Source organism: Canis lupus, chromosome 7, assembly GCF_011100685.1.
Source record: "Canis lupus familiaris isolate Mischka breed German Shepherd chromosome 7, alternate assembly UU_Cfam_GSD_1.0, whole genome shotgun sequence".
Taxonomy (NCBI): domain Eukaryota; kingdom Metazoa; phylum Chordata; class Mammalia; order Carnivora; family Canidae; genus Canis; species Canis lupus.
Window position 1 is genome coordinate 67,162,661 of NC_049228.1, and position 27,225 is coordinate 67,189,885.

Consider the following 27,225-nt stretch of genomic DNA (forward strand, 5'->3'; position numbering starts at 1 on the left):
ATGGTACTTAAATATTTTAAAATGTTGGTTCTGCTTTTACATGCTACATAGTGGTGAAGAAGGAATCTCTACAATACCAGTGCCTTTCACAGGGGTATGATAAATTGGGACAATTAGAGGTGAAATCTTCCCTTAAAATTTCTGAGTGTGAGCCTGGACTAATATTAAGGAACAGGTAGTTCTACACTGAAAAGAAAAAAAAAAAAAACAAAAGGAAACAAAAAATCCAAAAGCCCTCAGCACTATATTTAGTGACTGCTATTCCTGGATTATTTTACTCTGCTAACAAGAAAACTGTATTGTTAGAACTTAGTGTTTGCAATCATACCCGAGCAGCATAAAAAAAGTGGCCCTTGAAAATTATAATACCACTTTGTTTCTATAGGAAATATCTCTCTTTGAGAAAGAAGTATGATAATTCACAAAACACCTATTTTATTTGTAGAATCGTGCCTACCTGTGGTTACCATGTAACTGGACTGTCTATAACTACAAAGGTTGTAACATCCTTTCCATACACTGTATTCTGATTCTCCCTCTCTAAGGAAAACTAGGATCACATTCATGTAAGCAAAACAAAATGCTTCTGGGCAGTAACATTTCCATCAGATGTGTGAATATATCAAATGGATTTAAAATATTGTATAAAGTACTACAGAGATGTGAAAGGCTTCTTTCAGTGGAACAGTAGAACTTATAAAATAAAATGGTACATACTTTTAATGCTATAAGTAATGTACTACACATATTTTCACTTGGATATTGAGTAGTAAACATTGGAAATACACTGTAAAAATGTGAAGAATGTACACGAAGGGTTCTTATTCAGATCTAAATTTAAGATAAAATTGCTACGTAAGAGGCAATAGAGAACTGATGATACAAAACATTACATGCTTCACATTCTCTTTGTTACAATTTTCTGTACCTTTTTTTCCCCATATTTTAAAGTATGAAGCTTCTCAAAGTTGCTTTTACCCCTCATGGTATTAAGTTATGGAATTCCAGAGCTTAACCCTGGAAAGCTCATGCTCTCCTAACTGCTGATGAGAGAAAGTTCACAAAGAATCAATAAGGAAGCTACTCAGAGAGCCAGTTCTGGGAAAGTGGTGAATGGAGACCAGTACAAAAGCACAGATTTTACACTCCATGGAAATTTCTCTGAAAGTGTGTATTTTTGTTGTTTTATTATTAAAATATCCTTGGAAATCAGCTGGGTTTATAAAATAGTTTATATTCCTTCCTGTGCCCCTTTTAGCTCTCTGCTGTTTAAGAGCTACAAGTTGTTTTCTTTTGGTGGTACCCTTTTAATATACATAATAAAGTCTAAAGTTATTTGGTATTTCCTCCTCCAGAAGATTTTAAGGATTGATGAATATGCTTAAATTACTCATTAAACATGTTTTCCTCCCCATGTTACTATTGTCATCTAGTTTAAATTCCACATTAAGGGGGATCCCTGGGTGGCTCAGCGGTTTGGCATCTGCCTTCAGCCCAGGGCATGATCCTGGGGACCTGGGAGAGAGTCCGACATCAGGCTCCCTGCATGGAGCCTGCTTCTCCCTCTACCTGTGTCTCTGCCTTTCTCTCTCTGTCTCTCGTAAATAAATAAATATTTGAAAAAAAAATTCCACATTAGGAATTTTTTTAAATGAGTTTTTATTTTGTTTTTTTAATCAATAAATTTATCATTTGTCAATTTTTGTGGTCACCACTACTTTCTATGTTCCATTCTTTCTTACAGGTTCAACTCCCTTCCTCCTGGAGAAAGCTTTAGTAGTTTTTCAAAAAGAGGGTCTTACAGTGGTATATTTTCCTGGTTAATGAAAATGTGTATTTTGTCCACAGTCTTGAATATATTTAGCTGGGTATGAAATTCTAGACTGATAGCCACTCCCCCCCTTAGTACTATAATACTATAATATTTCACCACTGTCTTCTGTCCATTCTAGTATATTTGTCTTTTTTTTTTTCCCCCTTTGGTGGCTTTTAAGGTTTTCTCTTTAACCCTAGAGTTACAGCATGATGTACTGAAGTATGGATTTGACTTCTTTATCCTGCTGGCAGTTGTAGCATATTTTTAATCTGAGAACTTGGTATAACTTCAGTTCTTTTCAATATAGTTTTCCCACCATTCCTTCCATTTATTTTGTTCTTTAAAAATCCTATTGGGTATTTGCTGGAATTTCTCCATTGACCAAGCATTGCTCTTACCTGCTCCTTTAGGTTAACAAACAAACAAACAAACAAACAACCCTGTTTCTGGGTGAACCTCTCATCATTACCTTCCAGTCATAGTTCTCATTTCATCTACATCCAATCTATAGTTTAATTCTGTATATTCCAATTTGGTTTCGATGACTACATTTTTCATTTCTAAGTCTCTCAATTAGTAGTCATATTCAACCATTCTATTTCATTTCTGCCTTTTCAGTTTCACAATTTTTTATTCATTCTCAATGGATGTTATATCATCAATTATCTTTTTATCTAAAACATGTATTTTAAAGTCTTGGTCAAGCTGTGTGTCTGGAATAAATACATATATATCCCAATAGTTGATTTGGTTGGAGATCTTTCCTAGTATTGAATTTCTTTATGAATTTTGGAATTGCAGTGTATCAGAGTTTTGAATGGGAGGCTTTTGCTTTGGGATGTTTGTTTACTTCTTCTTTCTCTCTGTGTATATCCTTTCTTGTCTAGTAGTTTTGCATTTGCTTCTACCAGGGCCCCTGGAGTCAAGTCTGGAAAAAGTCTTATGATGAATATCTGGAGCAACTCTTTCATTAGTATACTGTGGATATCATATATCCAGTCCAGAATAAGCGGAAACAAAGCTTGACATGAAGCTGTGTCTTTGTTATACCTAGACCCACAGCTTCCTATAAATCCATAGCCCTGGGCAGAAAATTGGTAACATTTTTTCTTAGCTTCTTTTCACAGTGGGTAAAGTTCCACCCTAGTTCCTGGCTTCAAGCAGTGAATCTGGCTGGTCCCCTGGTCCCACATGAAACACATCTGGTGTCTATCACTTGTAGCCAAACTCTTGGGTGCCACCACCTTCTTGGGATGAGTCCAGCAGGCCTAAGACTTCAGTATCACTCACTACTTGGCATTTCTGGTCCATTAAGATATTTTTCTTGTTTCTGGAAGCCCAGCTTTGTCTTTCTCCTTTTATATTTACCTGTCAGTTCTATGTGTTTGGAGCAAAGGGAGTAAGTCAAAACATACACTTAATGTGCCATCTTGACTGGAAAATTTGCATAATCCTTTAACATTGTATTTGAGCAAAATTTAATGATTAAGCTGTGTAAGTAAAATTATCAGGGAATATTTAAACCCCTTATTAGTACCCAAATCACAAACTAATTATAAAATATCATTTTCATAAATGTAAATTAAATCCTAACTTGAGGTTCAAAACACATGCACCTGAAAACAATTACACTGCAAAATAAGCCTATAACACAGACAATGCAGAACAACTTCTTTCAGGTCTGAAATCAAATTAGTCTTACTTGTGCAAGGAAGACACAGACTCTCAAACTAATACTTACCAGCTTTAACCAAAACTAAAGAAATATTTCTGTGAAACTTAACTTAAAAAGAATATCAGCTAAACAGAAAAACAGACAACTACTTATTATGCTTAGTAAAAAAAAAAAAAGAAAAATGTATACCTTTTCACTTGTTAAAAATTTTGCAAAATATACATGTTCTCCTCCTGTTTTTAATTCTTCCATTTTTTTCCTTGAGGCTTGAGTATCATCTAATTTATAACTTTTAAAAACAGCTAGAACTTCTTCAGAATACTGCAAAGTAAAAATACCAATTAGTTTTATTTGGCATTGTTGCCCAGTAATTTTTTTAGTGCTTTTTTATATCAAAATATTTAGAATTTACTCATAGTTAACCATGTATGCACATTGTAAAGCACATAAAACAAGAAAAACTATGATGGCAAAATGGGATTAAAACTATTTGGTATGAGAGTTCATGGTATTGTCAAGGCAGGAATAAACTTTCTACTCCTGAGGAAATGTAATTTCTTATGCAGTTTGTGTAAGGGACCAACAAAGAATGTAATGCTTTGAGAGTATCCAGAAATTTACCAGTGAAATGAGATGTTTAACCAGCTATTAAATGCTGAAGCATTTCTTGTGCTAAATGCTGTGACCAAATAAAACAATGACATCAAATCCTACCCAGCTGGGGAACAATTCTAGATGATTTCTTATTCACCACTTAATCTGAACACATACCATGCTACTTTTAAGAGCTACCTATTTGCTTTTGATTTTGACTATAATCAAAAAGGACAACTGGTATTTAAGCAGCCAAGAAAAAGAAATATAGGGAATTCTTATAAAACAAAGACTAGCCATTTTTTTTCTGATAGTAGGTATATTAGGCTTGTTAACCTTTTTTTTTTTTCAATATTTTATTTTTAAGTAATCTCTATACCTAAAGTGTGGATCAAATTTAAAACCCTGACATCAAGTGTAGCATGTTCTCCTGACTGAGCCTGCAAGGCACCTCTAGGCTTGTTAATCTTAAAAATAAAACTACCAAGGGCACCAGGTTGGTGCAGTTGGTCAAGTGTCTGATTCTTGGTTTTTTAGAAAGGTCCATCTCTTCCAGTTGGCTCTGCAAATGGCAACTAGTGCTGAATGTGAAAGTTCTCCCTGCTGGCTTTCGATTCCATTTTAAAAGAAGCTTCCTTCTATTAATATTCACAGGCTATCTGGCTCATATGGTCTCTGTCACACTACTCAAATATGCCATTACAGTACACAAATATCTACAAGTATGAGCATGGCTGTGTCCCAAGATAACTAACTCTATCTACGAAAACAGGCAGAAGGCTGGATTTGGCCCATGGCTATAGTTTGCAATCCTTATTATTTCAAGTATCAAGCGGACACTTGAAATAATTTTGTGCAAAGTGAAGACAACATATTTGACAAAAATTCATCAATTCATGTTGACAATACTATATAAAAACAAACAAAAAACCCAAGGCTGTAATTATGAACTTTTAAATCCCTAAATCATACTACTTCACAAAATCTGTGGTTTATAACATTAGGAAATAGGCATAAACATGTAAGAGTTAAAATTATATAATAACAAGCATACTGGATAAGAGTCAAGCTTTACTTCTGCCATTAACTGTAAAAATATTGGGTTTTGGGTACCAGGTGGTCAGCAACTCACCTTAAGAAAAGTTTTCCATGAAATCTTCTCATAGCATTGCACAGGGTTCCTGAAGTAATCCTGAAGTGACCAGAATTTTCGATACAGGTTGTAGTCAATTGGAATGGAGCTAATAAAATAAATGTTATATTAAATAAATCACTTAAGTTCTTTTAGAAATATCTAAGTGCTCCTAACTTTTCTTAGTTCATATACCCCTTTAAGAAGCTAATGATAGCTACAACTCCTTTCTCCAGAAAAGTGCACATTCATACTTATATAAACTTTTATAAACAATTTCAGGGGATTCATAGACCCTAAAAGAACCACTTTATCTAGAATCCCTGGATTCTGGCCCAGTACATGATTGTTTAGAATTAAAGACCATGTTTCCCAACCTCTCTTGTGGTTAGGTGTGGCCCCATTGGTTAAATTCTGGCTACTTGGGAATAGAAGTAATATGTTCAAATCTGGGCCATGTTTTCCATTTTTCCTTTATCCCGTTTTGCTGGCCATAATACACATATGATGATGAGCCACATGGACTATAGGAAAAAAAGCAAATACCAAGAGATAGTGGGACAAGTTAGGAGGAACATAGGTCCCTAGACAATCTCCCTGAAAAGTGATACTCTATCAGCTGTAAACTGCCTGTCTCCAGACTTTTCCTCAAGAAAGAAATCAACTTCCACATAGTTTAAGCTAGTGTCACCTTTAACCTATGCTAAAGGCCATGGCATGAGACAGATATGTAAAGTACACATCAACTCAGTATTACAAAAATAAGCCTTTTCTTTAGTATCTTTATTACAGTATTCCTAATTCAACTTGCACTTTCACTGTTACAAATCTGCATTATCAATACACATTCTTTAAATTTTTAAATTTACCAAAATTACACTATGTTTTGAATTTAAAAGTTAAACATTTCAGACTTTACCTAAGAGATTTTTGTTTTTAGCAAAATTTTATATATCATTCAAAACACCCATTATGTAAAAAAAAAAAAATGCTTGTGGTATTGACTATTTCATATCCTCAAAAATTCACTAAAATTTTCAACATCACCTATGTAAAATTAATTTTATTTCTAAACACAATTGTGTACTACTTTCTAATCTTCCTAAATAAACCTTAATAAACTGAATCTATGGATTACAGTTAGCATTTTCTCTAAGCCTCATACCATACAAGTGTTCCAAGGAAGACTGTAATTTCATGTGGCAAACAGGAAGGGGGTTGGGGTTTAGTGAGCCAAACAGCACTATGATGTTAAGAGTCTTGCCTTCTCTAGTCTAGTCAATAATAGGAAGTTAAGTTAATCTTCCACTCTTCATCTTTGAGATGGATATATTTAAAATTACTTTTTTAATGACTAGGGAGTATCAGGGGCCATATTATAATGCATTTTAAAGGATTATAGAAAAGTAAAAGGAGTATGATTTTTACCATGTACTTTTTAATTTTTAAGGTTTTGGGGTGAGAGGGTAATGTTTAAAAACCTGAAAAATGCCATGCATACTACATACATACATACATACATACATACGTGTGTGTGTGTGTGTGTGTGTAGTGCAAAAATCAGTTTTCTACAAAAATGTCTGAAAAGCCATTAGTGAAGAATGCCAAAGGAAAAGTAGTTTAGTATAACATGTGGAAGCACATGTGATAAAGATTCTCACCATAGGACTCTAATTCATATGGTTAAGATTACAAAGTACAAGTTCGTATCATAAAATACCTATTTAAATAATTTTATTAAATTTATATTAATTGGTATATAGATTTAAAAAACCCACATACACCTACATACATAGTAACAGATTACTTATATTAGATTCACACTTCTGACAACTGTAACTGCCTGAACAAAGCTTTGAACTTGGCAATAACTGAAAAAGTCCTTGGTCTGCAAGAAAACAGCAGTTTAACAAAGTGCATGCACTTCATTTTACAAAAGAGGATTGAAATTATACTTAGGTACTTACCTAAATTACAACCACTTTGAATTATGTATAAAGGTAAATAACTATTTTTACCTTGAGATAAAAGAATGCTAACTTTGCTAGAACTACTAATATTTGAAACATGTGGATCTTGTTTCAAAACAGTAATGAAGAATACTGACAACTTTTAATTGACCAAAATCCAGCTCCTGCCAAAAGTTTTATCAAGAATCAGCAGTAGTCAAAAAAATCTAAGGGGCATGTTAACTTTCATTCTTTCTACACTCTTTCCTAGTAAAAACTCTGAAAACAGGAAAACAGTAATCTGAACATCAACTGACATCAACTATTTTCTATAACTGAAGCAATTTCATTGACTTATAACGAGATTATAAATCTGGGTTTGGGGCAGCCCAGGTGGCTCAGCAGTTTAGCGCTGCCTTCAGCCCAGGGTGTGATCCTGGAGACCCAAGATCAAGTCCCACGTCAGGCTTCCTGCATGGAGCCTGTTTCTCCCTCTGCCTGTGTCTCTGCCTCTCTCTCTGTCTCTCATGAATAAATAAATAAAATCTTAAAAAAATAAATAAATAAAAATAAAATAAAATCTTAAAAAAAAAATCTGGGTTTTATACAGATCAAGTTAAAAAAAGTCACACTCACACACACACACAAAACCCATAAAAGGAACATTTTCCAAAATGTGCAAGTAAATTGGAAAAAAGAAAAAGCCACATGTAAAATAATTAATACCCATGAAATAACATGGTATTTGTGTAGTTCCATACGCTTAATAAAGAATGTTTTTGAGGGGCGCCTGGGTGGCTCAGTTGGTTGGGCATCTGTCTTCAGCTCAGGTCATGATCCTGGGGTCATGGGATCGAGTCCCATGTGGGGCTCCCTGCTTTTAGCAAGTAGTCTGCTTCTCCCTCTCCTCCCTACTCATTCTCTCTGTCTCTCTTTCTCTATTTCTGCCTCTCTCAAATAAATAAAAATTAAAAAAAAAGAAATGTTTTTGAAACCAAACTGCTTTTGAAGATTTTCTAGTTTTATATGTACAGTTACACACACACACACACACACACACACACACACACACACACTGTTACTCAGTTACCACATATGAGAATATAATAAACAACTCTTGAAACATAGTACAAGAAAAGTTTGCCTCTTACTAATGGGATACGGTCTAATCAGAATGAGAACTATGTAACCATTATATGTTCCTTTATTGTCTCACTTGCCAGAAAGCTCACATCTTAATTTACTGTTTGATACTAATAACAAGCTTACTCTAAGTTGTTAATTATCATCGCCTACTTATTAAACCTTCTGATCTCTTTTTTAGTTGGCCTAGTATTTATCTTAGGTGCCTCACAGGAGAAATTTTATAGTAGTATTAATAAATGACTACTAGAAAACCTTTTAATTGAGGCACTAAAATTTTAAAAATATCTTCTCCTTTGAAAGTTCCAATCCATGCTGTCCCTCCATGGCTTTTTCTTCATGTCTCAATGTCCTGAAAATCATTTACACTCAATGTCACCACATCCTCACCCTCCTTTCATGTTTTGATCCACTGCAATTTGCCCTCTAACTTCAACATTCCACAAATACATCTGGATTCTGTATTTATCTACACAAAGCATATGTAACTACTTGTTGTATACGAAAACCGTAACATATTAAGGTGAGAGTTACTGTCTAAAAACAGAATGTTGGGATGCCTGGGTGGCTCGGCAGTTGAGCATCTGCCTTTTGCTCTGGGTGTGATCCCGGAGACCCGGAAACGAGTCCCGAATTGGGCTCCTTGCAGGGAGCCTACTTCTCCCTCTGCCTTTGTCTCTGACTCTCTCTCTCTCTCTCTCTGTGTCTTTCATGAATAAATATATAAATCTTTAAAATATATATATATTAAAAAAAATAAAAACAATGTTTTCGGGGTGCCTGGGTGGCTCAGTCTGTTGGGTGTCTACCTTCGGCCTGGGTCATGATCACAGGGTCCTGGAATGGAGCCCTGAGTCGAGCTCCCTGCTCAGTGGGGAATCTGCTTCTCCTTCTGCCTCTGTCCCCCGCTCATGCTCGCTAATAAATAAATAAAATCTTAAAAAAAAAAAAGAAAAGAAAAGTTTTTAACTATTTTAACCAAGGTGTTCTGCAACTTGACATTTTTTAAAAATGTTGAGCTGGTGATTTTATAGAACATTAAATTGGAATTTTTTTTAATCCAGAATTTTTTACTGGTGTATTTGACCCAAATCTGAAATGGGCTTCATACTATAGATACATGGGTAATGTGTTCTTTGTAAATGACAGTGCCTAAAACAATCTGGTGATACAATTAGTTACAAAGTAATTTCCCAATCTCTTCCTTTATTTAAAAAATAGTGAAGAGGATTTAAAAGGTAAAACCTGCAGTTTTAAGATAAGTCACTGGAATGTTAAGTATAGCATAGGGAATGCAGTCAACAACACAACATTATAATAGGTTGACAGATGGCAGCTAGACTTATCCTGGTGATCACGTCCTACTGTGTAAAAACATGAATCATTATGTTGTATACCTGAAACTAAAGTATTATTGTATATCAACCACATTTCAATTAAAAAAAGGACAAAATAAAATAAAATGATTGTGACAGACTAAGAGTACTGAATCCTGTTTACCTGATTTTTCTGCAACTGGGACTAGCTAATAGTCAATGGGGCCGATTTATCTATACAGGTTTAGGCAGAGTCTAACTACACAAAACTGCATTGGGCAGTTTGTCTTTGGGGGCTCTTTTTACATTTCAGGTGACCTGTTATGTTGAAGCCTACTGCCTTGATCCTTTACGTTGCTCAGGTCAGACCCCAAAAGTATACTCTATCCACAATGTACATGAACAAATAGGTCTCTAAAAAACCACAACCCAAACACAGAACTATAGCTAGTAATAATAGCTAACAAATAAACTGTTCTAATGAGCGCTTTCCGTAGATCACTGTATATAACATCAACAACTAAAGAAACAATAACTACTGTGTATCTTAACAGACCATATCCAAGCACCATCTCATTTAATAATCTCAATGAGCAGGTAGGTGCCATTACTACATTATATTTCTTTTCTTTTTTTTTTTTAAGATTTTATTTATTCATGAGAGACATAGAGAGAGAGAGAGAGAGAGAGAGAGAGGGAGGGAGAAGCAGGCTCCATGCAGGAAGCCCGACGTGGGACTTGATCATCCCAGGTCCCCAGGATCAGGCTCTGGGCTGAAGGTGGCGCTAAACCTCTGAGCTACCCGGGCTGCCCCTCATTACTACATTTTAAAGACACTACAACTGAGTTGCAGGGAAGTCAGGTAATTGCTTTAGGTTACATGGCTAGAATTGGAATTCAGCCTGGAGCCACACTACTCTCGATGCTTCTTTGGAGATAATGTGTTTGAATCTGAAACCTGGGATGCCAGGTATACAGCTCTCTGTGCAGATATTAGAAACTCTTCTTGATCCTCCAGAAATTCAATGGCAACTGATAACTTTTGTCACCTCAGACACCTGGAAGTGAATATTTTCCTTCATATCTCCCTTTTTCTCTTCCTCATTGCTCCTAATGAGCATTAGGAAGAAATTATTTGGAAAGAAAGCACAAAGTTAGCAGATGAGATAGGAAACAAAAGATGGGTATGCGAAGGGAAGAAGAGGGAAAGGAGGTTACTTATTCCTCTTACTTCATTAAAAAGTCAGCCCATTATCCACAAGCACTAGGTCCACAAAGTTAATAGAAGGAAAAAGGGGAAGAGTCCCTAGGTTGCCTATGGTTGGGTTTTCAAATGTTAGGAATATGCATAAAGTAGGCCATGTAAATAATGAATTGTCTGTATGTAATTCAGAAACCAACTGATAGAGCCTAGTAGTGATTTAGGATTTATAATTATAATATACATAAAAAATCAAATAAAAGAAATCTATAAGCATGATTTCCTTCTTCCTTGTGTATATCTTGACACTTGTGCTTGATAAGTCATTAAGGTTTAACTTTGTACATCATAAAATCTGAACTTCTAAAACTCACCAAGTTGTTGGAGCTTCATCATCTCCCATTTCACCTTCTTCAACATCCATTCCTTCTTCTCTATCCTCAGTGTGCTAAATTTAAAAAAATGTACAATGTGTCACAAAGCAGTTGTCAGGCAGAAGACAAATGCTGGAATAACATCATTCACACACTGCTAGACAAATGCTGTTAGAGAAATCTAGTCACGCTTCTGTAAAAAAACTAGTTATTCTTTAAGGCAACAGCAATTCTATGTGACAAAGATCTAAGAACCCAAGAGCAGTAGGACAATGACATAAGATAGTCATGAAGATATAGTTAAAAAGTTTTAAGTCAGTATTTCTCCAAACATGGTCTGTAGATTCTCTATGGGAATAAATACAATGACCTTTCAGAGAACTGATTAAGGACTCTAAGAATTGTAGTAAAGAACTCAAAGTATACGTAAGTAGTTTTGTCCCAACTTTAATTTGACCATAGAAATCCTCCCCCAACCCAACAGAGAACTCTTATTTTTGGGAAACACTTTATGATATGCTGTCTAGTTCTATAGTGAGAAATTCAAAATAACAAGTTTACATGAAATAGTCCAAGAAGTACCAAAAGATATGTAACAGTGAGAGGCAAGATTTTTAAAAATCTTAAGTCAACACCACTTCCAAATTGATAATAATTACATTTTAAGGAACAAATTATATAAGACATAATTTACAGTGAGATGTTAGCTATATCTAATTAATAATTTTTTAAACTTGATAACTTGTTCCTAAATGAATAGGTGTTGAATGTCCAGAAATTTGTCTTCTGAATATATCATAAATTATCTTTAAAATAGAGTTGATTATACCTGATGTCCCTTTAAAAATGAGTGGGCAAATATGGATTATTTAACAAATGGTTCTGAGATAACTAGCTCACTATTTGGAAAAAATAAAATTATAACTTAACTTACTCCATACTCCACATTCATGCTGGATTAGATTTAAAAAAAAAAAAATTACTCATAAAAGCATCAAAAGAAAACAAAAGGGCTTATATAATCTTCTGGAGTGGAAGCCTTTAGCATGACATAAGGCTGGAAACAATTAAAACACCAACATACATTAATATTATACCCAAATTTTAAAATTCTATACAGCAGAAGCACAATAAATAAAGTTATAAGAAAGCTATATGAGAAAAAAAAATCAACAAAATGGTAGGCAGTGATTTAATATCATCCCATATGAGCTTCTACACATCAGTAAGAAAAAGATATTTCAAAAGTAAAATGGGCAAATGGCATGAATAGGTAATTCTCTTCTTCATTACTTCTAATTTGCACAGAAAAAAAAAATAAATTCCAATAAACATAAAGTCCCTCAACTTCACTAATAACCAAGGGAATGTAAGTTAAAACAAAGATCTACTTTTTCAAGTATATATCAATTAAGCAAAGATTTTTTAAAATTGGTAATTCCCAAGGTTGGTATGAGGCCGTGGGAAAATGTGCAGGCATTCTCCAAGTGCCACTGGTGATGGTATAAATGAGTATGACCTTTTTGAGAAGTAAATGGTCAATAGCTATCAAAATCTGATATATGCATACATTTTGACACAATTTCATTCACTGTAATTTATCCCAAGGAAATACCTGCATAATTTAGAAATGGTATCTACAATACCATTCATTATATATAATGTTGTTAACCATTTTTCACAATTAGAAATTATCCAAATGCCCACTGACAAGATTATGATATATATATATATGTACATATATACTTGGAAGACTTATCAGGAACCTTTAGACACAAATCTAATGTACTGATGCAGAAACGCATCCATTTTATACTCTTAAAAGAATAAAGTGAATTCCAGAACAATATGTATTGTATGACCTCAATTTTGGAATAAAACTACACACATATTAAGTCTTGTAAAGACAGGCAATGCTAAGAGTGCTTATCTTTGGGGGCCTTGGATTATAGGGTAGCTGTACTTCCTATTTTTTTTTGTACTTTCTATTTTAAATATTTCTATTTTGTTTGCATTTTTTATACAGACTACACATTATTTCTATAAATTAGAAATAAAGGTTTAAAAATTTTTGGTGACTTAGAAGACCCATTCACAGGAGTTATCTTAGTAATAAACTTATAAATATGTTTGTTAGATTTCTTAGCCTCACCTTCTGACCCAAGGTGCTTTCCTGCTCATTGGTATTGAAAACAGTGACATTTTCCAGATTAAATTGACTCTGCAAGTTAAGACCTATTAAAAAGAAGCAGAAAGAAAAGATTTTCAAAGCAAACCCACCAAACAACTGAAGAATACAACTTTGCTGTCATATAACCAAAACAAAGAAAATGATAAATCCAAAACTAAAAGATCAAGTCAGAAATAACACCACACTTGATTTTCAAATCCTTTCTAAAATTCATTTCTTTAAGGTGCCTTCAGAGTACTCAGAATTCTACACAATACATTATAACAAATACAGTTGTCCTTGTTATTAATAGTTTAGAACAATTTTACAGAGTGAAATTCAAAGTAATTTATAATTTCCCTGAAGCACAAATAAAAATTGTATTAATCAAAAAGTAAGAGTGTTAACAATATATACAGTAAATATACCTTAGTTAATGAGAGTCAGGTTTCTCACTGTCAAAGACAGAACTTATAAATGAACATCAATACTGGTACTGGTTTAAACTCCTAGGTTTCACAATGATCTCATGTTTTTTGTTGTTGGTTGTTTAAAAATACATACACAGGCAGACACAGAAGTAAATATATATATATACACACACACACACACACATACATGGGTTTGTAATACATACATATCTTTCCTAGCTCTGTCCACAAAAAACCCAGAAGCAGTGATACTCCAGTAGTAATTAGCAGATCTAGGACCCAGATCTTGGCTTCTATATACTATTCTTAAATAAAAGGAATCAGGCTCTTTGGAGAAGTGGGTGATTCCAGGGGTGGGGTAGGGAAAACACAAGATGAGCCGAGACTATCTTCTCATACCAGGAAAACATGAAAGAGCTCCCAATGGGCAAAACTAGAACAATCTGAGTGAGAAACTAAATATTATGGGATTGTAACCCACAGAATAAAATATCTACATTCACACTAAAACAGGTTACTGAATTAATAATAAGGGATAGGAGACAACTCTTCCTTATGAAGAATCCCAAGTAATACATGAAGAAGGCATAAGAGAAATCGAAAATCACCACTAGGACAACCTAAAAATCATTGCTGCAGGCAATATTCATTCACTGGTGAATACTAAAATTAGTGGGCAAAAGTCTAAGGAGAAGAAGAGTATTTGCAGAGTCTCCAAGTATTTGCCTTCAAGAATAACAAAGGTAAAAACAGTAACTTAGCAACAGAAAAATATGGTGATCAAGGATAACATCACCAGTAATCAGACATATCAACAACATGTTGAAATGATGCACCAAGAAGGGCATATCACCTCTGTAGTCTTCTTCCCCCAAATCTATAACCTCAGTTTAATTACGAAAAAAATTAGACAAACTTATACTGAAGGACATTCTACAAAATACCTGACCAGTATTCTTCAAAAGTGTCTAAGTCATGAAAAAAGCAAAGACTGAGACTAGGGAGAGTAAAGCAATGTGGCAAGTGACTGCAATGTGGGATCCTGGACTGAATCCTTGAACAGAAAAAAGAAAAACAGTGATGACACTGGTAAAATACAAATAAAGTCTTCAGTTAACAGTGCTGTACCACCAATGTTTTGGTAACTGTTTTGGTGCACTGTGGTCATGTAAGAAGCTAACATTAGGTGAGGGGTTATTCAGGTACTCTATTACCTCCTCAATTCTTCTTTAAGTCTAAAGTTATTTCAGAACAAAAAGCTAAAGTTAAAAAAAAAACACTATCAAATCATTAAGCTAGTGAATGAATCTGGTTGCTCATTTAGCAGTGACTGCTTAAAATATTTGTCTATTCTCTATTACTCAATATAGCACATGTAATTCTCATTACATCAAAAATTTCAGGCATACTTCACATGCTAAATTACACACAGAACTGGATTTTTGCAGGTCTTGGGATATACCCTAGTGAATGTCAAGTGCCTACAAATGTTTAAAAAAGATACTATAAGAAAATACCCCAAAATGCCAACCTGGCTTATGTTAGTGTGCTACGATTAATTATAAACAGCTTTTCCTCTTCATTTTCCAAATTTTCTGAAATAGGTTATTTTTATAATTTAGAAATTACATTTTAAAACACCACTTATTAAAGGATATGTAATGTTTAAAGCTACCTTAAACAACATATTATTATTCTTTCAACCAGTCAATAAGAAAAAAATGGATTCTTTATGTCTTGCCACTTTAGTAATGCTGTACATTGAAAAAAAGCGCTAAAGCATTCTTTAAAAAATGAGGAGTTCTATAAATAAAGGGGATGAAGAGTACACTTATCTTGATGAGCACTGAGTAACAAGAGAATTCCTGAATCATTATACACTTAAAACTAACAGAACATTATATGTTAATTATGCCTCAATTAAAAAAAAATAGAATGGGGGGGGGAGCTATAAATAGCACCATGTCAATACTTTTGAAATTTTAGATAATATTCACAAATTCCCAGGGGAAAAAAAGTTACCAAAACTGTCTCAAGAAAAAAGGAAAAGTCTGAATAATTGCAAATCTGTTTCATAAACCAAACCATAGCCATAATACTTTGTTAAGGATAACTGCTTCAATCGTAAACTCTACCAAACATTCAAGAAGGAAATAAAACACAATTACTCCAATTCTTCTAGAAAAGAAAAATATGAAAACTTCCAATTCATTTTATCAAAGCAGCTTAATTTGCTACAAAAATCTAACAAGATCACTAAAGAGAAGGAAATTTATACACCATTCTCTTTCCTGAACTAAAATGACAGATCTTTAAAAAAAAAAAAAAATAAAATAAAATAAAATAAAATAAAATAAAATAAAATAAAATGACAGATCTTTAAAAAAATTAATATTCCAAATCTAGCTGTATTTTATGAGGAGGCCATATCATAACCAAATTTGGATTATGCAATGCAAAAAAAAAAAAAAAAAAAAAGGACGAGAGTGGAGGCTGGAAATAACAGGAAGGACCAAAAAAATGGTTGAAAATTGAAACCTTGTTCTTATGTTTCTGTAACTTCCAGAAAAGAAACTACTTAGGAGTTTTTTTAGTTAGGAGGGGGCACACTTCATTTCACAAAACACAGCCTTCATTTATCACAGATTTAAAAGGCAATGCGATGTCTGGCACTGTTCTACGCACAGAGAACAAGAAGTAAACAACACAAACAGTGGTGCTAAATGCTAAGAAGAGATTTGAAATCAGGTGGTGATAATGGGTGACTGTGGTGGCAGGTTTAGATTAGATGCTAAAAACAGAGGCTCCCTGAGGAAGTAAAACTGAGACTAACAGCACCGGTCAGTGGTGTGACAATAGAGAACAAAAAGGTTTGCAGAGACAAGAATTAGTGCCAACACCCTAAGGTTCTACTAACGCTGGTGTTTTGAAGGCATAAAGAAGATTATATGCCAATTCAATGGAGGAAAGAATAGTTTTTTCAACAAATGATGCTGGGACAGCTGGATATTAACACACAAAAGAATGAAACTGAACTCCTACCTCATACCATATACAAAAATTAATTCAAAATGGACCACAGAGCTAAATAACTTATAAGAAAACACAAGAATAAATCTGTGTGACATTAGGGTAAGCAATGATTTCTTAGATATGACACTAAGAGCACAAGCAGCAAACGAAAAAATAGATATACCAAATTTCATAAAAACCTAAAACTTTTGTGTTGCAAACAATACTATCAAGAAGGTGAAAGGAAATCCACAAAATGAGAGAAAATATTTGCAAATTACATATCTGATAAGAGTTGATTATTTAGAATATAAAGAGAACTCATAAAACTAATTAATAAAAAGACAACTCAATTTTAATTTAACTCAATTAATTAAAAGACAGCTCAATTTTTAAATTTGAGACAACTCAATTTTAATTTAACTCAATTAGTTAATAAAAAGACAACTCATTTTTAAAAAATTTTAAAATTGAGACAACTCAATTTTAAAAATAAAACAAATAGCCATTTCTTTAAGGAAGACCTACAAATGATCGGTAAGCACATGAAAAGATGCTTAACATCTCTAGTCATAAGAAAAATGCCATGAGATACCACTTTATACTTACTAAGATGGTGATAATAAAAAACCCAAGACAATAATAAGCATTAACAAGGATGTGGAGACACCTGAACCCACTTGCAATGACGATAGGACTGTAAAATGGTGCAGCTTCTTCACAAAACAGTTTGGTAGTCCCTTGAGAATTTAAATACAGAGTTACCATATGACTTAGCAATTTCACCCTAGGTATATGCCAAGGAAAAATGAAAATATATGTCCAAATAAAATCTTATAAACAAAAATTCACAGCAGCATTATTCACAATAGGCAAAAAAGCAGAAACAATCCGAATGTCCATCAACTGATGAATGGACAAAAGATGTTCTATCCATACTATGAATATTAAAAAAAAAAAAAGAAATATTGATACATGCTACACCACAGATAAATCTTGAAAATGTTATGCTAAGTTAAAAAAGCCAGTCAATAAAAGAACACATATTTCATTATTCCATTTTTTAAGTATCCAGATAAGAAAATCTATAGAGAACAAGGAGACTAATGGTTGTTTAGAACCTGGAGGAGAGGGTAAGAATGATGATGAGTTGGGAATGACAGTTACTGGGTACAGGGTAGGAAAAATGTTCAAAAGTTAGACTGTAGTCATGGCTGCATAACCCTGTCAATATGCTAAAAAACAATGAATTGTACACTTTAAATGGTGAATTGTATGACACATGGACTCACATGCTGAAAGTTTTTTTTTTAAAAAAAAGTAATAAAAAAGGGTGAGTCTATAGGAACAGAAGGCCGAATTAGCTAATTAATTCAGATTAATCCTACTAAAGACAAAAACTTGGATAAATTACATTAATTCCATAAAAATTTAACCATAAACCATGTTTACAGCATTGTTCTAGACAATGAAGTTAAAAAAAAAAAGGTTTAAGAAAAAACTTTCAAAAAAGAGCTAACAGGAAAGTAAGGGATACATGGCAAACATCCAGAAGGCAAGTAAGATAAACAATGCATTGATACGTAAGCCACTTCTGTCTTGAGGACATCTGCCAAACAAGAGAATCAGTTGTAAAACTGAGCTACCCTTTTCATGGCTTCCCAAAGCTAGAATGATAAAAGTAAATCTGGGCCCAAAAAAGGTGGAGAATCTAATAAATCCCACCCCAACCATCTTCAAGGCTGGGAACTCATAGGGCTATAACCTTCAAGTTACAGTAAACCAAACTATACTCCAGAGCCAAGTCTTCTCAATGATCGAAGGAAACACAGGCCTTAAAACTGGGCTGAATTAAGGGAACTCTGGATTAGTGGTAGCCTCCTTCTAAAGGTGCCTAACAGAAGCAATGAAAACTCTATCTGGAAAAATGTATGTATTCTAGGCCTCAAAATTAATCCCTCAATATTTTTTCAAATATTACACCCAATGCTAACAAGACACAAAGAGAAGACATCCTGAGAAACAGAAACAAACCCACAAAGACTTAAAGTACTGGAATTATCAGATACATAAGAATGCTTATCCTGGTTTAAAAATTAAAGAACAAGTTTGAAAATATGAGCAGGGAATAAGAAATCTGTAAGTGACATAACCGACTTAAATACCTTTAACAAGTCTTCAGCAAATAAAATACAATGAAAACAACAAAAACTAAAATTAAAAACTCATTTAGCAGCTGATCATTCATCATTTCCAAAGAGTGAACTGAAAAAGCAATCTGAAGAAATTATTCAGAATGTGACAAATAGAGACAAATAGATGAAAATACAGAAAGAATAAGAGACAGAAGACACAGTGACGAGGTATAATAATATTATGGAAAAAAAAATAAAAAAAAAGAAAGAGGCATACACAATATTTGACGAAATAATGGCTAAAATTTTTGCCAACTGGATTAAAGATACTAACCCAGATTTAAGATTCCCATAGATCCCAAATATGATAAAAAAAGAAAAAAATCTACAGTAAGATACATCATAGTACAACTGAAAAAAGAAACCAAACAAACCTAAAATAAAGAAAAAAGTAAAGAGCAAGGAGAGAGAAAAAAAATCTAGACTATCTTCAAAGAAGTTACACTGGTATTTGTGTTGTCTAGAGAACAATGGAAGAGAAAGGCAGAGTAATGATTATCGTACATATGATTAAATCCTACATCTAGTGCTAACCTAGAATCTTTTATCTATTGAAATCATTCCTTAAGAATAAAAGATTTTCAGACAAAACATAGACCTGCACTAAAGAAAAGTCTTACAGGGATATTTTTCACAACTAGAAGGTCAAAAATAAAAGCAGTAAATACCTAGGTAATCTAAATCAATCTTGATTAAATAAGTAGGAAAGAAAAAACAAGATCTAGCATGACAAAAAAGAAAACACAGAAACCACTGACAACATTTACTATGGGTCTCACTACATGTAGGCACGTTGTAAGCTCTTCAAGTATTTTAATTCATTTAATCCTCACAACATATGAAGTAGGTGGTATATTAGCCTGATATTAAGGAAAGGAAGACTGAAGGAAAGAGGTATTAAAATTTGGCATATGTGAACAGATTACGGAGAGCCCTGGAGAACTGTTATGTTCCATTTCCGGACTTCGACAGTGCTTACACAAAAATGTGATTCAGAATAATTATAGTATATATATATTTATTTTATGCACTTTTTATATGAGTGTTATATTTAACACACACAAAAATGGTAAAAGAAAGGGAAGGAAATAGGGGTGCCTGGGTGTCTCAGTCATAAGCATCTGCCTACGGTTCATGATCTCAGAGTCTTAGGATAGAGCCCCTGAAGAGCAGGGAGCCTGCTTCTTCCTCTCCCATTCCCCCTGCTTATGTTCTCTCTCTGTCAAATAGATAAAATCTTAAAAAAATAAAAAGAAATGGAAGAAAATAAATGTGCCTAAATAGTAGTGACTACGAGGGAGAAAATGGCAGGAGAAAAATTGGCATACATTATAAAATGAAATAGAGATGTGATAGTGCGTATCTATATATATGTGATTCAACTGCAGATTTTCATTATTAATAAACTTGGAACTTAAAGAATCAACTGTCAAATTACTATGCTGTAGATCTGAAACTAATGTATGTCAACTATACTTAAAAAAAAAATAATCAATGACTTTAAGGGTTACCTGTATTATACATTACCAAAAGTATGGTTATTTACTATAACTATATTTATTTACTATAAATAGTTATTTACCAATAAAAAAAAGTGACAATTTTCTATGTTTTCAACTTTATAGAACCATTTTACTTGTTATCATCACAGGAGTTTCTAATTCATTAAAAACTGAAAAAGACTCTCCTTCAAAGCATTTATTTAATGTATAAAAGCATACCTGATTTCTCAGATAAAGGGAAAAGCCTGGCCAAAAAGAGTTGAATTCGTCCACAGAAGACTGTATTCTGGGATTTTGATAATCTTCTTAGGAGATCTAACAGCATATGGAAATGAAGGTTATAGGAGATTATTCTATGTTTATTACAACTATACCCAAATTTGTTAATCAGTCTGTCAAGAGTATTTTTCTAAAACAGTTCTCAAAATTAGAATAGAAACTATTGTTCCAAAAAAGCACTAAAAAATTCGGAATAAAATGAATTTAGCATTGGCAAGATAAACTTTACTAAACTTTTTTTGGTTTTAAGCTTATGCCCAGAACTGAAACAGTTTAATTTAAAGTGAATGATCAGTTTTAATAAATCAGTCTGTTACTTAAAACTGAAGATACTAATCTATTTTTAAAATTTTATCACTTATGTTTAATTCAACCATCTGTTTTTCTAGCCACATTTATTTTAGAAAACAATCATTTACCACTGAATTACTTACCATTGCACATACGTAGTAAATAATTTTTCCCAGCAGAATAGAATGTATTCTGAAATTAATATACAAATTATTACTACTGTACAGAAGTTGTTAGACACTCTTCAAAAATAAGTCACAAAAAAAAAAAAAAAAAAAAAAAAAAAAAAAAAAAAAATAAAAAAAAAAACAAAAATAAGTCACAGAAAGGAAGATATTAAAGAACACTGACATGCACTGAGTCTACCCTACCACTTTCACTTTTTCCCCACAAACAGCATTTTCAATTATATTTTCACGTACAGAACAAACATGATACCAAATAACTGTTTTAAAGAAAGTGTGCATTTTCAAATTAATTGTTACTACTCAGTCAAATTTTATATTTGAACTTTTTCTTCACTATGACTCTTACTTAGCCCCTCCAAGATAGTAGTATAATTCCCTCATAAGGACAAACTCTTTGGCAGTCAGCAATATAAAAATATAAGGAAAAAAAAAAAAGTAAATAAATAAATAAATAAATTGTATCTTCTGAACTCTGGATCTACAGAAACATAATGTTAGCAGAAAAAGAAACCATGGCACTTACTGATTTCCAAGTAGCAACATTTTTTTCCACAAAAGTGAATATTGTGTCACATTGATCCAGAGGAAGACAATCCAAAACATCTCCCAACAATACAAAAGGTGTAGATGCGGTACAAATACCTTCAAGTGGAGCACAAGCCAATTTAAAAGTTTAAAAAATTGTACAGTAAAACAGCCCATGCAAAATAATTCTGAAAAATATCTCAACAGCATACTTTGTCACTCCTAACAAATTTTTAAGACAAGAAATGGAAGCAACCTAAAAGTCCCCAAATGGGACATACTTAAGTAATTTTTGGTATGTGCACTCAATAATGATGATGATGATAATTCTTGATACACTTCTAGAGCATTTACTATATGTCAGGCACAGAAAGTGATTTACGTATACTAACACATTTAATCCTTATAACCCTATGAGGTAGATATTACCTCCAGTTTATAGAATGGGAAAACTGAGACACAGAGAAGTTAAATAACTTGCCCAAGGCCATAGAGCCAGTAAGTGGTAGAGCTGGGATACGAACCCAGGCAGTCTGGCTCCACAGTCTGTTTTCTTCACCACTAAGCTATTCAAAAGAATATAATGCAGCCAATTAAAAACGATTGTTATGACGACTAAAATAACTTGGAAAATGCTTATGATATAATGTTAAGTGAAAAAGGCAGGATTCAAAACTGTACGTATATTATGGTTACAACAATAAGTTTTTTAAAAAGACTAGAGAAACTAAAAACATATACCAAAATGAATGGTAGTTTTTTAAAGTAGAGAAATTATGAGTAGTATTTTTCCCTTTTGCTCATTTCTAAATGTTCCATAGTGTTGCTAAATTATCTTTGTGATTTGATTTACCTTCAAAAAAGATAATAAAAAAGTTTGATACTGATTTCATCTATTAAACATTTAAAATAAAGGTATCATTTCAGGGGAAAGAATGGTAGAGTAAAAAGTTGTTTATTTCAAAATTCAATGTTATTTAATTAAAACAATAAATTAAAATATTTTTCAAAGAAAGGGTCATTTGACTAGCTCAATGTACTTTCATCTTCCTGCTCATTCTTTCTTCCATTTTAAAGTAACACTAAGTGTTTAAGAAAAGTAGGCTTTTAAGCATAGTATGCAAAGAAAATATCTAGGGAGCACTGTAAGCCCAAAACACTGTAATAAGTTAAAAAACAAAAAAACAAGTAATATATTCAACTTCTGCACTGGTAGGATCACATCTGGAATGTGATGTGAGGGATACTGCCAAGAACCAGTGGGTGGCATAAGGCAGCAGATTTCAACTCAGTTGAAACTCCTATACTATGATCAGTACAAGGGAAACCTGACAAGACTAAAAGCAATCAAGATAGAAAGCCCCATCAATAGGCATAGATGTTGGATGACCATCTGCCAGGGACATTATAGAAGGGAGCAGGAAAGGCTAGAGATGAGACTGGACTGGACAACTGCTGAAGTCCCTTACCACTTAAGACTCTGAGATACTATATGCCCTGTATACCTAAGAGATTTAAGAAGCATACTCCCTGGCAGTAGTTGCAGCATACTTTGACAAAAGTTAACTCACATTTAATTACAGAACTTAAGAAAATTACCTAGATTCCAGTTCCAAAGATTCTGATTGAGTAAAACTAAGCTGAGACCTTGCAGTCTCATTTAAAAATAGAGATTCACTGGTGATTCTGATGAGCTGCACTATAGTGTGATCCCCAGAACTTTCAACAACCTGCACCCCAGCCTCTGCACACCCTCTTTGCTTCACTTAACCTCGCCTACAGATACTCCTTCCTCAGTTCCCATTCTGCCATGTTGATCCTTGCTCGGTTTTGTTTATTTAAATTTTTTTTTTTTTTATTTATTTATGATAGTCACAGAGAGAGAGAGAGGCAGAGACACAGGCAGAGGGAGAAGCAGGCTCCATGCACCGGGAGCCCGACGTGGGATTCGATCCCGGGTCTCCAGGATCGCGCCCTGGGCCAAAGGCAGGCGCCAAACCGCTGCGCCACCCAGGGATCCCCCTTGCTCGGTTTTGTACACAATGCTTTTTTCTGTCTACACAGTCTCCCTCCTATCATGTGGCAAATTCCTACTCCATCTTTCAAAGTACACAGTAAATATCAGTGCATCTAAAAAACTCCTGATACCTTTGAACGGGCCACCCCATCTATACTTCTGAAGCACAGTATAAATAAATTAGAGCATTTATCATATCCTGTTTATTTTTATGTAGACTATGAGATTTTGTGGGTAGGTATTTTTGTACTTTTTAAGCAGTAAAGTGTCTGACACTAAACAGAAGCTCAATAAATATTTGCTGAGTTGAATTTAATAAAACATATTTATGGATAATGTGAAAACGTCACAAGAAGAACACAATTAATAATCTCTTGAGAAGGACTATTCCTCATCCAATTAAAATTAAAAAAGCATCTAAGCTTTTATCATAAGTCCTTATCTTTTTCAAATAAAGTAAAAGTTCTAAAAACAGACTCTGAACTTCAAGCATTAAAAATATCACCAGTCTACAAGAGTAACACATCAAGGTAATCAATGAACTAAGTAAACTGCTGTTTGGCAAAAACTGGGCAAGGAACACTCCCCACTGCAGAACTCATTCAAGTATGCAATGAACATCCTGTATAAAAGTTTAAAGTGTCAAGTCAGAATTTATGAATTATGCTTAAGTTTACAGAATAACATGCTGCTACACTAGCAGACCACTTTTACCTTGAATGTTCTAGTTTTTTAGGAATAGGTATCAAAAGAATAAATATGTGAGTAATACTTTACAGATTAAAAGGCATTTTTCACTTACATTAAATAAATATTTCAACTACATTTGCTAAAGAGTATGGATGAACTAGTTTTTCACTGTTTCCTTCTGCAAATATTTAATGAGCTCCTTCTAGGTGTTAGGCACTGTGTACTTCCTATATGCCTTTTTTAGTCTGGCAATTATCCCCCATGGCCACTGCCCCATTTTAACAGTCCCCTACCTAGTTTTCCTGCCAGCAGTCTCTCCCAATCCAACTCTTCCTCCATAGCTCCCTGTTAGCATGGTATACAAAGCCCTTTACAATGACCCTAAGCTACCTTTCCTGTTTCCTTCCTCACCATTGTTATCATCCTCTCACCCCTCTGCTCCACCCAATTCTTTAGCCAGGCTAAACTTGGCCTTTACACAGCTTTGTATTCCTTTCTGACAAATCCAGAATCTCTCACATCCCAGCTCCTGTTACAGCTTCCCTTCTAAGACCTCCCTGATTCCTTCAGAGTTTAGAGAGTCTCTTCAATCACACTTCATTCCCACTTCACAGTAATTATACCTCAGTAAAAAATTTACACATCTGTTTCCTCCATCAGCCACTAAGCTACTTATGGGCAGTGATATGTTTTCTTTAACACTGAATGTTTAAGTCCTATCTCAGTACCAGGCACATAGTAGATGCTCAATAAATATTTATTGAATAAATGAAACAACTGGAGAACAAAGAAAGTGTCAAAATGTGTGCTGCGTACTAGAAACGAGAAGTGTGAGCTAATTTCATTGGGACAACTTCTTGGCAAAGGTGGTAGGCAGAATTTGAAAAACGAACAAAATCATATAGATGGAGAGTATAAGGAAAATAACTTTTAAATAAAGCATGTCACATCCATGATTACTTTAGAAAAACAATGCTGTACTTACCTTCAGTTACTCCCCCAATAGCAAGAGAAATAATAGCTAAAACGTTTTCACATGATGAATGATTTATCTACCAACAGAGGAGAAAACAATTTAATTTAGGAACCAGAGTCCAGACTAGTTTGGTAACAATAAAAACATATCCTTTGACATTAAAGTATCAGAAACAAAAGACAAACCTATTTCTTGCAGAAAATAAAATTACTAAGATGAAAATATAAAAAACGAGTTAACAGTAATAGAATCACTAATCGCAAAAATAGATCAAGTAAATAATAAGGGGGTGATTCACTTACAATCCAATGATCTTAGGAAGATGGTTACATTAGCATGATTATGGCTACAAGCTAATCAAGTAAACAAGCACTGAGGCCATAACTCAATCAATGGCACAGGGCAAAGACAGGGCCAGGGGAATTAACTGCACTGTTGCATCAATATGTCTGAGGGTTTTATTTTATTTTTTTATTTTTATTTTTTTTTAAATTTTTATTTATTTATGATAGTCACAGAGAGAGAGAGAGGCAGAGACACAGGCAGAGGGAGAAGCAGGCTCCATGCACCGGGAGCCCGACGTGGGACTCGATCCTGGGTCTCCAGGATTGCGCCCTGGGACAAAGGCAGGCGCCAAACTGCTGCGCCACCCAGGGATCCCTGTCTGAGGGTTTAAAAAAAAAAAAGGGAGGTAGTACTTAGGTTCCATAACATTATAGAAACTAGAACTTTTTAAGTATTCATTATGTGTTGTTTTATATAACCCTGAAGAATGTTATACTTCCTCTTACATGGGAAACTGAGGCTCAGAAAAGCAAAGTAACTTGTGGAATGCCTCATAACATGACTAGGTCTGAAGAAGAGGAAAAAAATGAGTTTTGATGCCAGAATTGTTTAAAAGGAAGGGACACTGTATTGTACCCATTAGAAAAGGATCTAGCTTCTTGGGACACAACCTTCACCTAACCAAGAATAAACTGCTGAAAGTTTTCCTTTCCTTTGGGTGCCCCCCTAATGGTAAATAAATTCAGAGTTTTCAAGTTTAGGTTAAATTTTTCTACCAAAGTTGGATAGGCTCTGGCTATTTTTGTATACTAATGGGTGAGGATGCCACAGGAAAATGAGGGCATGGAATCTGAGTTCCCATGCTAAACATCCTTGGACTAGACCTTTTATGCTACTAAAGGATGTGTCACTGTTTATTGAGCAAAGCGAGAAAGCCCACCTTCAAATTATAGTGCTTTCTTGCTCAGGAAAACCTCATCAATTTTTTCTTATATTCACTTGTAGAGAGATTAAGGGTTTACCCCTTAAATTGTACTTGTGCTGTCAAAATGCTTAACTATTACATAACTCCTATACTATGATCAAGTCAGCTTTCATAAAGTAGCAAGCTCACTGCAGAAAAAATAATCTTGTTTAAATATCCATTCTGAGAATAAAAGCAATTTAAAAATAACATTTATTAATTTAGCAGCAAAATTTTGACAATGAAGGAAAACATACTTACAATTTCTTCTTCTAGAACACCTCTGAAAGCTTGGTCAAGGGTACATTTTTTTTCATTTTCACTATTAAAAACAAAAGACACCTGCATTTTTAAACAGCTCAAGGTTAAGTATAAAGATCTGGGCAAGTGTATTTCATGGATATCAATGCCTTACCTGCCAGGTAATTGGCTGAAGGTATTCAACAATGGCTTGATATTTTTGTTGTTGAGGGCCTCTCTGGTAGACTTCTAGAAAAATA

The 27,225-nt window shown here is 33.8% G+C and overlaps 1 protein-coding gene across 1 annotated transcript in view; it reads right to left on the reverse strand.

The window, feature by feature from the left end:
- THOC1 (THO complex 1) overlaps positions 1-27,225 on the reverse strand; it is a 54,641-nt gene that overhangs the window by 24,635 nt on the left and 2,781 nt on the right. Inside the window, exons 2-11 of the mRNA XM_038543697.1 lie at positions 27,141-27,214; positions 26,987-27,047; positions 25,486-25,552; positions 21,792-21,910; positions 21,224-21,272; positions 20,730-20,825; positions 13,353-13,435; positions 11,201-11,274; positions 5,218-5,326; positions 3,681-3,812 (exon numbers count right to left, since the gene is read on the reverse strand). Of these exons, the coding sequence (XP_038399625.1) occupies positions 3,681-3,812; positions 5,218-5,326; positions 11,201-11,274; positions 13,353-13,435; positions 20,730-20,825; positions 21,224-21,272; positions 21,792-21,910; positions 25,486-25,552; positions 26,987-27,047; positions 27,141-27,214 (864 nt within the window). The remainder of the gene's footprint in view (positions 1-3,680; positions 3,813-5,217; positions 5,327-11,200; positions 11,275-13,352; positions 13,436-20,729; positions 20,826-21,223; positions 21,273-21,791; positions 21,911-25,485; positions 25,553-26,986; positions 27,048-27,140; positions 27,215-27,225) is intronic.